Source organism: Gossypium hirsutum, chromosome D10, assembly GCF_007990345.1.
Source record: "Gossypium hirsutum isolate 1008001.06 chromosome D10, Gossypium_hirsutum_v2.1, whole genome shotgun sequence".
NCBI lineage: Eukaryota > Viridiplantae > Streptophyta > Magnoliopsida > Malvales > Malvaceae > Gossypium > Gossypium hirsutum.
This window is the reverse complement of record NC_053446.1, coordinates 9,935,999-9,952,040: the sequence shown is the minus strand read 5'-3', so window position 1 is coordinate 9,952,040 and position 16,042 is coordinate 9,935,999. Positions and strand designations below refer to the sequence as shown.

General features: G+C 34.5%; 1 protein-coding gene, 1 long non-coding RNA gene and 1 other non-coding gene across 4 annotated transcripts; 1 reads left to right on the top strand and 2 right to left on the bottom strand.

The window, feature by feature from the left end:
- Nucleotides 1-577: 577 nt before the first annotated feature.
- Nucleotides 578-4,178, bottom strand: LOC107916032 (uncharacterized). 2 transcript variants are annotated; one of them, XM_016845201.2, is made up of 16 exons: nucleotides 4,018-4,178; nucleotides 3,838-3,932; nucleotides 3,627-3,740; nucleotides 3,449-3,553; nucleotides 3,293-3,364; nucleotides 3,046-3,158; nucleotides 2,761-2,880; nucleotides 2,456-2,524; nucleotides 2,126-2,213; nucleotides 1,962-2,033; nucleotides 1,777-1,877; nucleotides 1,534-1,651; nucleotides 1,359-1,418; nucleotides 1,166-1,276; nucleotides 955-1,089; nucleotides 578-882 (listed from the first exon to the last, which is right to left on the bottom strand). In XM_016845201.2, exons 1-15 carry the CDS (start codon nucleotides 4,127-4,129, stop codon nucleotides 976-978), a joined length of 1,464 nt encoding a protein of 487 aa, XP_016700690.1. In that variant the 5' UTR covers nucleotides 4,130-4,178; the 3' UTR covers nucleotides 578-882; nucleotides 955-975. The 2 variants fall into 2 exon arrangements, with proteins under 2 accessions (XP_016700690.1, XP_016700689.1); XM_016845200.2 differs by having other exon boundaries at nucleotides 578-1,089.
- A 1,843-nt stretch (nucleotides 4,179-6,021) lies between these two features.
- LOC121222381 (uncharacterized) lies at nucleotides 6,022-7,808 on the top strand. The gene is made up of 2 exons (XR_005919646.1): nucleotides 6,022-6,171; nucleotides 6,632-7,808. It is a non-coding gene; the product is annotated as an uncharacterized lncRNA (long non-coding RNA).
- Nucleotides 7,809-11,388: 3,580 nt separating this feature from the next.
- LOC121222909 (small nucleolar RNA R71) lies at nucleotides 11,389-11,495 on the bottom strand. The gene has a single exon (XR_005920279.1). It is a non-coding gene; the product is annotated as a small nucleolar RNA R71 (small nucleolar RNA).
- Between the last annotated feature and the right edge of the window lie 4,547 nt (nucleotides 11,496-16,042).

Here is a 16,042-nt window from a genome sequence, read left to right as displayed (position 1 = left end):
CTCCTACATCTCAGTTCCTACAATGCGAGATGACTTGAATGTGAAACAGACACCGATATGGAGTGGATGTTTATGATTGTTTTGCTGCATTAGATTTTCATCTCTTTCATCAGCTAAGTAGTATAGTTAATGAACAAGCAATGTAGATAAAATACAATACCTAGTATTAGTGAAAGGCTTTTGTATTTTATAGGCCACCAAAATTGGTACTAGTTTAAGACCATAAACTGAATAAAGAATTTTGTCTTCTAGAAGTTCTTGTTTAACTTTTTTGATTTCCACATCTATTCTCCTTTGAACTCTTATAAGTTTTGTTTAAAATATTTTAATACAAAAAAAATCAAACATTGTCAACTTAATTTAATCCTGTCCTTTTATAAAAAATTTATAAAAAGGCACATGGGTTCTATATTCCTAACATATCAATGTTATGTTAAAGAGGTAAGTTGGGTTGCTTCTACTTTGTGAGACCCATGTGGATGCCAGTAGTTGATACAGTGCAAATACACAATCTATTTATCAATAGAGTAGCAGATTGGACAGCTAAACATGCTAGAACAAGAAGTAATTTTAATGATTGGGTGCAACCAACTAATTCCACTCCTTGTTTTGCAAGTTTTTCGCTATACAATACAAGTTTGCAGTTCGTTACAAAGAATAACATATCAATTATATCAACCCACTAACACCCTACTACTTTATTTTTTTTCAAATAAATAAATTACAAGCACGTTAGTTCCTACACTCCTGGGTTTTTGAATGGAATTCAACAAAGATAGAAAGCATGCTTGTTAATGGTATTAAACTAACAAGCTTTACTGAAGCTATTAAACTGAATTGTCAGGGTGGCAGCAATGCAAACATGCCCTTCTTCTCTTCCATCTGAAACCAAAAGGAAAAGTTGCATATAATGTGGTTACTACTACAATTCTCACCACTCTCCACATTACTTACCAATCAAGGCAGCATGCTTCATCATTCAGTTTGAAATGAACCCTGTCTTGCCTTCAGCACTAGTTCTTCAGTGGTCACTCCAATTATCTCATTTGCACGTGTCAATCCCAGACTCGCATATTTCCCAGTAGGATCCTGCATTTCAATATCCAACAAATGAATATCTATGTATAAGCATAACCCATGTAAATATAATCCAGGTTGTTTGGACCTTAGAAATAACTTTCAACTTCTCTAGCTTTGCAAGTGCATCATCCACATCAAAGTTACAGCTCTCCCCAAACTCCTCTCTAAGTAGATCCTCACACCGTTGATCCAATTCCTATATCATATTATGCAATATAATTACTAAAGGATATCCACATAAAAACTTTAAAAAGATGTTGATGCCTAGCCTAGCATACCTTGGCTGTGGCTTTACCTTGCTCCATTAGTATAAAGAATGCAATGATTACCTCTTTCACCTGCACACAACATTATCATTCAGAATTAAGGCTTATAAACCTTTTCTTGCTATCAATGCGTGGTACAATTATAAAACTATTGAAGAATGCATACTAAAGAAAGGAAGCAACTTACTTCCTGTTGAATCACGTCATCACACAAGTGAAGTAAAGTGCCCCTTCCACTATCAAGTTGCTTTTCATACATGGACTGTGTTATTAAATTCTGATATGCAGCCAAGTTTGCTTCAAACCTATGTGGCAATATGAGAAACAATAATATATAAATCAAGGCCCCTGATAAATTTACTATGCATTAACATGGTGAAGAGCAGCATATGACACATTACATAATAAGCGAAGCGGGACGAAAACGTACGTTAAGTAAGTCTTAGCACAGTAACCAACCACAGTTGACAAAATGGCAAAAATAACCCAAAGATCAGCTTTAGGCATTTCAAGAGAAGTTATTACTGCAACCTGTGAAGTAAGGCAGAGTAATAGCCCATTGTATTAGTATGAATAAGGTGAAGGGAAGAGAAAAGAGATGAGTGATTAACTGACCAGTCCCACTAGAGCAGAGGCAATGAATGTGACCCAGTCCATGGGAGTTAATCCAGGATTTTTCTTTTCAGGCTGTTAAAAGAACAAACAAAAAGGAATGTGATGCACAATGCCACAAGCAGTATAACAACTTTAAGCACTAAAAGGAGCTAAGAGAGACTCACAAGGACTATTTCCAGATCTGCCATTGGAATATTTTTAAAATGCTTTATATTTATTCCTCTTTCCTTTTCTCTTCCTTCACTTTTTTTCCTGCAATTTCATCATACTTTTTAGATGTCTCTTCATGTGTAGCAGTATAAAACTAATATAGAAATACACCAGTTCCACATCCAAAACAAAATTGTGGTTAACCAGCAATGACTAAATGCCATATCAAGCAATTAAGAAACTAAGGCTAAGGCTCCTTTCAGGATACTGTTCCAATAATCAATATGTTACTGAATAAATGCCATATCAAGAAACCAAGTAGGATAAGATGCAATAGACAGTACCTGTAAACAACAATTATCCTATCAAAAGTAGGTTCTTGAATTGTAGTCTTGGTAATCAAGTTGCGGATGCTGGAATAAGAAAAGTTATTGAGTCTAAGAGGAAGCAAATGCATAAACATTAGTAAACTCAAGCTAAATATTAACTGCATGTATTGTAATTTTTTTTGCAACTTGTTCAAAATGTAAACCATCCTTGAAGGTGCTTAGAAAAATACTATGGTAGATATATGTTCCTGAATCCTGAATGAAGAAAACTCTTTTCCAAAATAACAGAACATAATATATAAAGATGGCAAAGTGACTACCTTAGTTCCATTTTTTCAAGACGGATGCGCTCAACATGCAAATCTGCACTAATGTCCTCATCCTTCCTTGGTACTTTCTTACGTGCCCTTCCTAATTTTTTGCCGAAAATCTTGTCCAACCTGCAACCAACACATACCTCCAGGGCATCAAAAGGAAGACAAAATGCATGAAGCAATCAAGAGAAGATGTAGATACTAAAAGCATCTCACATTACCAACTTTATAGTTTATGCAGTAAAACATAAACAACTCATATAAGGTAATGATTGTCCAGAACATACTCACCTAGTTCGCTTCATAAGAAGTGTCCAAAGACGTGCAATGATAATGTCTATCTTCTCCAGAAAAAAAAAATTAGTTGTTCGATCGATTCCTATCCCACGTCTGAAGATAACGTACTAAGACAACCAAAAAATTATATTTAGCTTGACAAAGAGAGAGTGTTGAACTAATACTTGTAAATTAATTATGTACAAGATGTCTTAGTATGCTGGTACTGAATTGGCTTGTATGCTAAGATTGTGATGACAACCTTATCAGCAAAATCTGGAAGGTTATCTTTGGGATGCTCCGCAAAATATTTCTTTAGAAGTGCCTTGTCAATCTGAATTCAGTAAAAAAACACCATAATGTAAGAGAATCCAAATCCTAATGATAAATATGCATAAGACATGAAGTTGCAGATGACCTTAGCTTCATCCACTGTTATGGGAAGATTAAGAAGATATTGCCCTGCAGTTGCAACATCAATCTCCTCGTTTGAAACTATCTTAAAATTACTCTTCTCCATCACCTGTATTCCAAACAAACACAATCTGATATGGTACTAGTAGTATCAATTTGTATAACAAGCAAGAATCCCTTACCTGAAATAAATATATCAAGAAATTCTGCTCAAGTACATCAATTTCTTCAGGAGATAAATTCTGTTGCTGCAATTTCTTAGCCCCATATACAGGGTCAAAGAGGGAGTATAATTGCTGCAAACATAATAAACTCAACTGAAATTATAAAACAAAACAAGAAAAAAGGAACAAAGGGGGGTTATGTTATGTTTGTAAAGAAAAAGATGAATACCATCAAATCCTCAAACTGAAGATGATACCATGCTCGAATTGTGTACTCAACTCTCTTGGAGAACTTTACAAACTCAGCCCTATCTGCACTATGTTCTGTAAAGACATAAAATGAACATGATTATGGGATTGTATAGTGTTAGAAGATCATGCAACATGAGGAGGGAAAATGGATTAATACGAATGAGGTTGGACAAAGTCATGATGAGCTTAGGCTTGAGAATGGGAATCACGGATTCACGCTCTAATCGAATGACTTCCTTCTTGATGCCATTGGCCTTGGACTTAAACATTGTTCCTCTGATTTCAGAATGTCAGCAATTCAACCCAAGGATGAAGCAACAACTAACATATCCAAATTTCCATGTTTTATTATGAGGTTCATGGAAAGGGCCGGAAACCAAGGCCGCAAGGCTAGTTCCTAACGTAAGACTCGTAACCACCATCGTAACTATTACTTTTTACAGTTACTTCTCAATTTAGTCCTACTTTATGAAAACTTAGAATTTGGTTCTCGTATTTTACAAAAACTGAGAAGTTCATCTAATTGTTGGTAAACAATGAACTTGAACAGCTGACTTTTGCTAATTTAATGCATATAAATTACTTAATATTATTCAATTGGACCAATTTCTCAACTTTTGTAAAATATGAGAACTAAATTCTAATTTCTCAGTCCCTGGAATTAATTACTATTTCCTACCTCGATATGTCACTTTCAGTTTAAGTTCAAAATATCTTGTAATCTTTTTTAGGTTTATGCTATATTTTTGTTAGTATTATGTAATTATATATAAAGAAATTATCAACATATGGTACCTTATTTATTTCTGTAGTATTATGTTCCTTTTATTTAGATTAAATAAAAATGGCATGCATTAATTTATTCTATAAAAAAAATTTATTCAATTTTTATTTAGTTTAAAAAAAAATTAAAGTCAAAATGTATTTGGGTTAATTTAAAATCAGATTAGTATCAGGTTTTTTCCCAGTTATGTTGCATTTAAATAATTTAACATTATATTATAACTTACTATAAAATTAACATAATATTTTAATATAAAGTATTTAATAGATATTTATGTAGCCATTTTTGAACAAGTTAGTAATTTTTATATATTATAAATCAATATAATACCCTTTTAAATAAATCATTTTAGTAATTTAAATTCAGATTGCATATGGTATTATTAATCCTAATAATGAAAATTAACACTACGACTTCTAACACTATATATATATATATATCAGATTTTGATTTAATGATAAAGTTGAGGGTTTGTGAATTTTAAGATTTTTAATTTAAATTCTTGTGTAGCCGTTTGAATATTAACTCGATTGACATCGACATTGTTCTAGTGCAGGAGGATTTGAGTTCAAGTATGCTAAAACACATTATCTTCCTATTTCATGTTGGGGAGTGTTTTAAAAGTTAAAACGCCTTGACTGATTCAGTGGAACCTTCTAAGACCTTTTGCTCTTATTTATGATTTGTTTCTCGGTGTTTAAATTTGTCTCTCTCATTTACTTCACTTACCTTAAATTCCTTAACCTTTATCTTTAGGTTTGTCATTGTCTCTTTTAAATGTTTTCATTTTGTGTTATTTTGTTGTCGTTAGTCACAATCATTCTCCTCATCTACATGGCTCTAGATAATGACAACAGGGAAGTGATGAACGATATTATGATGGAAACCAAAGAATGATCTCATTACTCTCAATCTAGAGACCAATGTTAGATTGCACGATTGCATCACAACTTTATCCCTCGTTGGGAAGTGATCTCCGATAGAGAAATGAGATGAGGCAGGGGTTGTAACAGTCCATTTTTTAGTGGTCTCGAAAATGACGATTTTGAAATTTCATTTTTTCAATGATCGAGTTCGTAAATATTATTAATTAATATTTATGAGTATATTATAGTGTTATATTAAATTAAGGTCCGATAATTTTATTGAACGGTAAGTAATTAAGGTACAAGGACTAAATCGTAAAAGCCTAAAAATTAATCGCTATTGATTTTTATTAGTTAAAAGGCTTAAATAGAAATTGTTCAAGGTTTAAATGGCAATTAGACCATAATATAATAGCATGGACGGTTAGAGCATGATTTTAGCACTGTTTTATTAAAAAAATAATTAAAGTTAAAATAATGAAATCAAAACATTAATTAAAAGAAACAAAAGTGGAAAGAAAAATAATGAAATCAAAACATTAATTAAAAGAAACAAAAGTGGAAAGAAAGCGAGAGTTTCATTCTCATCTTCTCCACCGAAAATCACCATTGAAGGAAGAAAAGAGAGCTTCAAAAATTCCATAATATTTGGCCCTTGCATGTAAGTAATTTTGAAGTCTATTTTTCGTAAAATTTATGTTTTTGAGATCGTTGTAGCTTGATTTAGCTAATCCTGGTGCTATTTCGCAGAATTGTTAAAGATTTAAAATTTTTCATTGTTTCATTTTGAAGCTTTTGATACTAAATTGATAGATTTTAAGCTTAGTTATGAAAAATGACTAATTTGTAAAGTGAAAGTTGTTAGTTTTGGACATATTGATCAAATTGTAAACAATTTGTAATTTATGTTAAATTTATGTAATTATAGATATTTGAGGGTTGTAAAAGGATATGATTGAAATCAAATTAAAAAATGATGCTTGAATATGAAAGATATGATTGTTTCGATTTTAAGAACTAAATTGAATAAAATACAAAACTTTAGGGAATTTGTGAAAAGTTTAATTAAATTATCATATAAGGTGTTTTAAACTGATAATTTGTAATGAATTACCATATAGATCAATATTTGAATCAACTGGAAATTAATCGAGGAAAAAGGAAAATTATGGATTAGTCCCCGACATCACACTTATTGTTGGTTTGGTCAGGTAAGTTTGTATGGTAAGTTATGATGGTAAGTTATGATGGTAAATATAATAATTGTGTTGAATTGTGAATTTATATTTTGTGAATGTATTTTGAATTGTATGCAAATTGATACAAAAAAGATTAGAAATGAGCTAAATTGTAAAGAATTGATCTAATGTGTTAAATGTACTTGGATGAATGTAAGAAAGGATTGGATACAATTGGCATGCCAATAGGGCTATTTTTGCTCTATACGAGATTGTAAAAGAAATGATATAAAGTATTTTGATGTATAAAGAAATCATTGATTATACCGAAAAACCTACTTTTGTTGCTGGTTACCGAATTATGTCTCTACAGAGACTTTGGTGTGGTGGAGAGATGTACTATTATATGATATGGGTGCCTACGGACCTTGCAATTTTGTGCCCTGGTGTGGTGTAGTTACTTTGACAAGCAACCTAGTGCAATGTAGTTACCTGCGTATCTATATCTGTCTGATTTATTACCTCAGGTTAAACAGTTAAAGAAAAGGGAAAATGACTAATTGTTAATATTTAATCATTTATGATATATTTATACGATGATGAATTAATGTTAATGATATATAATTGCTTACTCTCTTGAAAAGTACTAAATCGAAATAGCATGTAAATGTCTAATGTTACATGTTTCGAATGTCTGATGAGCTCATCTTGTTATTGTGAAATGTTATAACAGGAAATTGGGTTAACATAGTTATTTTGATGTGTTTAGTTATGAATTGAGGTAAGTTACCGCTTAAATACCAATGAACTTACTAAGCATTCATAATGCTTACTTTGTTTCCTTTTTTTTTTGTAGAGGTCATTTTGTGGAATGTGTCGATTAGATCACCTTGGAGCTCATACTATCCAACTTCTGACTCAGTAGATCTTTAAATGTTTTGACTACGGTTATGTGGTATGTATATAGGCAATGTTATGTTCATGTGTATTTACTTTGAATGATGGTGTTTTTGAATTTCAATTATGGCTTAACTTCGAATGGTTATATATATTATGAACTCAAGTGTGAATGATGACAATATGTTAGGCTTTAGTTGAAGCATATGAATCATTAAGATAATGATGATGCTTGAATACTTGTTGATAGTAAATGGCATTCTTGACCGCCTCTACCTCGCCCTCATTAGCGGGGTAAAGAAATCAAAAAATAAAGATAACAATTGAATAAAATATTACGTGCGGTGTTTGCAAGTTTGATAAGTCAGTTGTAATATAATTGTACAATGAAGTATAAGAGTACTCTAAGGATTAAACCCAAGAGAGTCGACGTTGAATAATTTTCACTAACAAGCATGAAAAATATGGAGTCTAACCAATTAGTCGTTATACATTATAATACAACAAACCATAAAGTCAATAACAATTATACTAAATTATGAGCTAGCTACCAAGGACTAAATTGTAAGACATGCAAAGTTATGAAAGTAGTAGATAATAACAAACGGTGGTTGATTGATTCGATGTGATTCACCAATCCTCAAATTAAGGATCTATATTGTTTAAACTCCTAAAATGGTTTCATTTTACCTCTCGATCTCAATTTTACCAAATTAGACAAGTTAAATTTGTTTATCTCTCAATCTCACCAGCTAACCCGAGACTAACGAATTGGTGCTCAACAAGATTACCTTTCGGCCTCCTTGCTTATATTTTCCCTTAAGGACGTCAATCGTAAGTTTTTAGTGTCATTCAAATAAGTCCAATTTATTACAATTTAGTCTCTCATCCAAAATCCAGTTTATCCACATTTACATCATCCAATCCATTTATAATTTACTTATCCATATTAAAAACTAGGCTAATAAATATGAAAGAAGAAACCATTGCAGCCATTAACATAAAACTTGAGAAAAAGATGAAAAATTGGATTTTTAAGCTATAAAACTTGAAAGAAAAATAAATATGAGCATTCAATGGTGAAATGAAAGCTAAGAAACATAAAAAGGTAAAGTCTTTAATAGATTGAACTATAAGAAATTGAAATACATTAAACTAAAAGGTTGAAATGTCATTACAAGAAAAAAAATGACTAAAGGTGCAAATAAACCTAAGCTACAATGTTAACTAATTTAACAAACTATAAGAACAACAAGAACAATAAGAAAAAAATGCAAAAAAAATAAACTCTACAACTATGGAGTAAGATGAAAAATAAGAAACCCTAGAAAATTGTAGAGAAAACTAAAGAAATCATAAGAGAACACCATCAAAAACTAAGCCTAAGTATGTCTCATCTCTCTCCTCAGGCAAATTTGGTTGTTTTTGTAACACCCTATACCCAACCCGATCGTCGGGTCCAGGTACCAATGTCACAACTAAATCGTATTACTTAACAGACTTCCTAACATAATTTAATTACAATTTAAACCATGCGAATTTTCAAGCCCAATGTAATCCATGCAACTTTATTTTAACTTTTTAAATGATAACCTTTTCCTGACATTAAAACTTCAATTTAATTTCCCTATTATACAATTATTAGAATTCTTACAATTATTTTGCCTCTTTGGACTTGTATATTTAAAATTACAATGACTTGGAACTTAAAGTCCAACGCATAGCCTTTAAGGGCGCCCCTCTATATACATGATACAGCTACAGTGCCATTTGCGTGGACTTGGGGTGTCTGGCTTGGTCCCTGATAACACTCTAGAATAACATATTTTTATGTATTAATTATGTATTTATTCTAAGTATGATCTTGTTAATTTAAGCTATTTATGATCTTTAATCTCATAGGGACTAAATTTGAGGTAAAAGCAAAATTAAGGGCCAAAAGTGTAAATTTAGAGATAAAATAGGCCAATGTGCGACACAAAGAAAAGTCGGTGCCAAAAGTGCAAGCATGGAGGACACAAGGGTTGAAATGCAAAAAGAAGAGATTGTATTCTATCAAACTCTATTTTAATTATATTAGGATAATTAATATTAAGATAATTATTAAGGATTATCTAATTTTAGGATTTTATTTTATTTATCTTTATTTATCTTCAACTAAATGTATTTATCTTTTGAGGGTTTAAGTAGGATTAGACTATCTCCAATTAAATGTATTTATCTTTTGGGAGTTTAAGGGGTGAAGTAACTCAAAAGAGATCTATCTTTTTTTTTTGCTGTAACCACTCTCTCCCCAAAAGTCTAGGCTTTTGTTCTTCTCATATTTCCTTCCAATAAAATCTCTATTTTTATTTTATTTATTTTCTTTTCCACCACAACCATGAGCCACTAAACCCATCTAGTCGAAAGTTGTCGATATTCCCCAAAAAGGGTTCTTGAGGCTTAGAGTCCGTACTTAGCCTCCTCGCTGAGTATTCATCGTTTCTCCGCACTATGGGGCTGACGCTTCTGTCCATGTCCCTTAAGAAGTAAAATTTTCAACATATGTAAAGGCGGCCACTTTGTATGTTTTGGGAAAGTTGCACAGTCGGTTCGTTAGGATTCGTCATTGAGAAGCGCTGATCTAGCATAAGACAATCCCACAGAAGCGATTGTTGGCTAGAGTCAGGTTCCACTAAATCATAAGTCTAAATCCTTGGAGTTGGTGGTCGTAGGCGTCCTCTTCCACTATAACTGGCTTATTCAGTTTGGGAAGGATCATCTAAAAGCCGGGGATTAAACCCAAGGCGGAACAAGACAACTGGAGGTTGGAATCTCCCATAAGAATTTTCTTTCTCTTAACTCTATTTTTAATTTCTCAAATTTTTGATTCAATATTCTTAATTCTGTTTTTATTTTTTTTTGTTTCCAGATTCAAACCTTTAATTCTGTTATTTTGTTATTTTTTTTCAAGAATGCAGGTTTTCTTGGGCAAGATTCTGCCTGGGATTTCACGGGACAAGACATTGTGCAAATCTAGTCCCTGAGGATTTGACCCTACTTCCCTTTTACTATTCTTTTTCATTATTTATTAGAGATAGGATATTTTTTGGTGCTTTCAACGACTACATCAAATTTTGGCGCCATTGTCGGGGACTGGCAACGTACTAATCTTGTTTTTTGTTTCTTATGACCAAATCTGCTCCAGGTACTCTTGCGTTCGATTCAGAAATTAAGATGACTGTTAGAGCCAATCGCAAGGAGACAAAGTTACGAAAAAAGCAATCAGCGGTGGTTGGAACTCAAAGTAATCCACCGCCAAAAATTGAAGTCGACGACGAAGCTGAGTCTAGGGTTAACGAAAACCCTACTCGAACACTTGAAAGCGAAAAAGTAGAAGTCGACTCACCAGAAAAGTGCTTAATGCTAAGGTTAACGAAAACCCGAATCTAGCACACCAACCAATGGCTCAAACGATTCGGCAACTGGTCGAAGCTTTGATAGAACAACCGCCATTGTGCATCGCGTATCCTACTGTGGATACCGATTTTGAGTTGAAGTCAGGTTTAATCCAGTTACTGCCAAATTTTCGTGGGTTTCAAAATGAAAATCCCCACAAGCATCTGAAAGAATTTTATATGGTTTGTCTTAGCATGAAACCTAAGGGGGTAACTGAGGATCAGATTAAATTGTGTGCTTTCCCTTTCTCCCTAGCAGATTCCACTAAAGAATGAGTATTTTATTTAACCCCTGAATTTATTACAACTTGGGCTGATTTATCTCGTTTGTTTCTGAACAGGTTTTTTCCAGCGTCTCGAGCAGCTGAACTAAGAAGAGAGATCGTTGGAATAAGGCAAAAAGAAGCTGAGTCCCTTTACGATTATTGGGAGCGGTTTAAAAAGTTGTGTGCAAGCTGCCCACAACATGGTATAATGAAGCAATCTCTCATCCAATACTTTTACGAATGTTTGAAGCCTATGAAGATGAATATGGTAGATGCTGCTAGCGGAGGAGCATTGGTCAACATGACTCCCCAACAAGCAAGAGACTTGATCTCCACGATGGTTGCAAATTCTCAGCAGTTTCGAGCTAATACTGAACCCCCTAGAAGGGTTCACCAGCTAATTAATTCATCCTTAAAGGATAAAGTTGATAGACTTACTAATATGATGAACTCTCTTATTGTAGAAAAAGCGAAGATAGCCAGATTATGTGGAATATGTGCTGCACATGATCATGCAACTGATGCATGTCCTAGCTTGTATGATGATACCATGGTCCATCTGGATGCTGTGGGAAATTTCCCTGGGCCGCCACAAAGGCAATACGACCCCTACGCTAATACCTACAACCCAGGGTGGAGGGACCATCCTAATTTAAGTTATGGGGCCAACCCACGAAATAACCAGTCATACCAAAATTGGTTTCCGCAACAGCCGCAACGTTCAGGTAATTTTCTAGAAACCATGGTCAATAAGTTAGCAGCTAATGTTCTTGATTTTCAATAGCAAATCCAACAGCAAACTCTTAATTTCCAAAAAGAGACGAAGGATTTTCAACAGAAAATTGAGGCGTCCATCAAAGAGTTAACCATATCGATCGAGAAATTGACCTCTCAAGGGAAGCTGCCGTCACAAATAGAATTAAAACCTAGACAAAATACGAATGCAGTGACGTTACGAAGCGGAAAGGTACTGGAGCCGATTCCTAACAGGAGTCTTGGTCGAGAAATCGCCTAGGAAAAACTCGAAAAAGACGAACAGGTCCGACCGAAGCCTCTATTGCCTAAAATTCAACCTCTATTTCCAGAACAATTCAACCAGTGTCGAAGAGGTAAAGAGGACAAGGAAATCCTCGAAACATTTAGGAATGTCGAGATCAACATTCCATTGTTGGACGCCATCAAGAAAATACCACGGTATGCTAAATTTCTTAAAGAGCTTTGCACCAACAAGCGAAAATTAACAGGTAATGAAAGGGTGAATGTTGGTGAGAATATATCTGCAGTGTTACAGCGGAAAATGCCGGTAAAATGTAAGGATAGGGGCATGTTTGCAATACCATGAAAAATAGGCCATCTGGAAATTAAGAAGGCTATGTGTGATCTAAGGGCTTCTATAAATGTAATGTCGTATTCTATTTATGAATCACTTAAAGAGAGTTTTTTGACAAAAACAAGTGTTATCATTAAATTGGCGGATAGGTCTGTTGTGCATCCAGAAGGAGTCTTTGAGGATGTTCTGGTAAAAGTTAACAAGCTTATTTTCCCTGCAGATTTTTATGTGATCAAAATGGAGGAGGATAGCACTCTTGGATCTTCAGATCTCCTACTGGGTCGACCGTTCCTTAGTAAGGCTAGTACTAAAATTGATGTTTGAAGTGGAACTCTCACGATGGAGTTTGATGAAGAGATCGTAAAGTTCAATGTCTACGACGCCATTAGCCATCCAAGTGAAATCTTGAGCGTAAATCGTATCGACATAATGACTCTTTGGTGGAAGAGAATTTTGAGTCAATTTATAGAGATAATTCTGAACTTGATGAATTTGAATTTGTTAATGAGTAATTATCTCCAAATACTAAACTGTTAACTTCTGTTATACAGGCACCAGAGTTGGAGTTGAAACCACTTTCTGAGCATCTAAAATATGCATTTTTGGGGAAAGGTAATACCCTACCAGTCATAATCTCCAATAGACTCTCCACACATGAAGAGGAAAGTTTGGTTCATGTACTAAAAAGTCATAAGGAGGCGATTGGCTAAACCATTACAGATTTAAAAAGGATAAGCCTTTTGACGTGCACACACAGGATTTACTAGGAGGAAGACACGAAATCGAGGCGAGAGGCACAAAGACGACTAAATTCAAATATGATGGAGGTAGTAAAAAAAGAAATAATCAAGCTTCTGGACGCTGACGTGATTTACCCTATTTCTGACAGTAGGTGGGTAAGTCCAGTACAAGTCATGCCCAAGAAAATGGGCGTGACAGTAAAGAAAAATGCTGAAGGTGACTTGATACCTACCCGAGTACAAAATAGGTGGCGTGTCAGCATTGATTACAGGAAGTTGAACTCATACACTAGAAAGGATCATTTCCTTATTTCTTTTATAGATCAAATGCTTGAAAGATTAGCCGGAAAAACTCACTTTTGTTGTCTTGATGGATACTCAGGTTTCCTTCAAACTCCAGTTGCACCGGAAGACCAGGAAAAGACCACTTTTACATGCCCATTCGGTATATTTACGTACAGAAGGATGTCATTTGGTCTTTGTAATGCGCCGGCCACCTTCCAGAGATGCATGATGAGTATATTTTTCGAATATGTGGAAAAAATTATCGAATTTTTTTAGATGATTTTACTGTATATGGGAATTGTTTTGATGAATGCCTTAAAAACCTAACGATAATTTTAAGGAGGTGCATAGAATTTAATCTTGTCTTAAATTATGAAAAGTGTCATTTTATGGTAGATAATGGTTTAATTCTGGGTCATGTTATTTCATCTAAAGGAATTGAGGTCGATAAGGCCAAAATTGATATTATAAATTCTTTGCCTTATCCCTCCACTGTGAGGGAAACTTGTTCTTTTCTTGGCCATGTAGGGTTCTACAGGCGTTTCATAAAGAACTTCTCAAAGGTAGCTGAATCACTGTATGAGTTATTGCAGAAGGATAAGAAATTTGAGTTTCGCCCAAAATGTAAGGAGGCATTTGATACACTCAAGCAAAAGTTAGTCTCCACTCCTATAGTGCAACTGCTAGATTTAAAATACCCATTTGAAATCATGTGTGATTCCAGTGAGAGAAGTGTAGGAGCCGTGTTAGGGCAAAGGATAGACAAATAACCACATGTCATATGTTATGCCTCGAAAATCCTAAATGTTGCGTAGAGCAACTACACCACTACGGAAAAAAACTCTTAGTAGTTGTATTTGCTTTAGATAAATTTCCACCTTATTTATTGGGATCTAAAGTAATTATTTTTTCTGATCATGCAACCCTCAGGTACTTGATCGCTAAGAAGGAAGCAAAACCGAGGCTCATTAGGTGGATTTTGTTGCTCCAAGAATTTAACATCGAGATTCGAGACAAAAAGGGATGCGAAAATTTAGTGGTTGACCACTTAAGCAGAATAAAAGTACCTTTTGATGACATCCCTATTAAGGAAGATTTCACTGATGAGAGCCTATTCTCGACCGAAGCACGTCTCCCATGGTATGCAGATATAGTAAACTTTATAGCTACAGGATCGTTACCCACTGAGTTAGCACGTTCCGTGAGGGACAAGCTTAGACGCGATGCTCGATATTACATTTGGGATGAACCACACTTGTGGAAACACCGTTCTGACCAGATAATACAAAGATGTGTTCCAGAAACTGAAGTAACTTCTATCCTTAATTTTTGTCATGCTGAAGCTTGCGGATGTCACTTTGGCCCTAACTGGACGGCTCATAAGGTGTTAGAATGTGGGCTATATTAGCCCACAATTTTTTGAGACGCATATAACGTCTGTAAGTCTTGCGATAGGTGCCAACATACAGGCAACATCACTAAACAAAATCAAATTCCCCTTTCCCCGATTCATGTATGCGAAATCTTTGATGTAAGGGGCATCGATTTCATGAGCCCATTTATTTCTTCATTTAGCAATGTATATATAATTTTTGTAGTAAACTATGTTTCTAAGTGAATAGAAGCAAAGTCTACTCACAATGATAATGCCAAAACTGTTGTGGAGTTTCTAAAGTGAACAATTTTTTTCTAGGTTTGGCACACTTTGAACCCTAATCAGTGATCGTGGTACCCATTTTTGCAATAAGGTCATAGAGGCACTGTTGGCAAAATACGGAGTCCACCACCGTATAGCTACAACTTACCATCCCCAAACGAACAGTCAAGCCAAGGACTCGAACAGGGAAATCAAGACTATTTTGGGCAAAACAGTTCGTCCTAACTGAAAGGATAAGGGACCGATTGGTATAAGGGCCTATCGGACTGCGTATAAGGGACCGATTGGTATGACCCCGTATCGACTTGTTTTTGGCAAAGCTTGCCACTTTCCGGTTGAATTGGAATATAAAGCCTATTGGGTCGTTCGACAATGTAACATGGAGTTTGAACCCACAGGAAAGGCAAGGAAATTAGACATTCAATAGTTAGAAGAAATTCACAATGATGCCTACGAGAATGCTCACATTTATAAAGACAAGACAAAGTTGTTTCTCGATAAGAGAAAAGCTCAGAAGCATTTTTCGGTAGGACAAAAAGTTTTACTTTATAACTCCGTGTTAAAGTTATTCCCAGGTAAGCTTCGATCACGATGGCAATGACCTTTTATTGTAACTGAAGTGTTCACACATGGAGCGATTGAAATAGAGAGTGAAGAATCTGGAAAGCAGTTCGTAGTCAATGGCCAGCGGTTGAAGCTATTTTATGAGAATTTTCAAGCCCACACGGTTGAGAAAATCCAT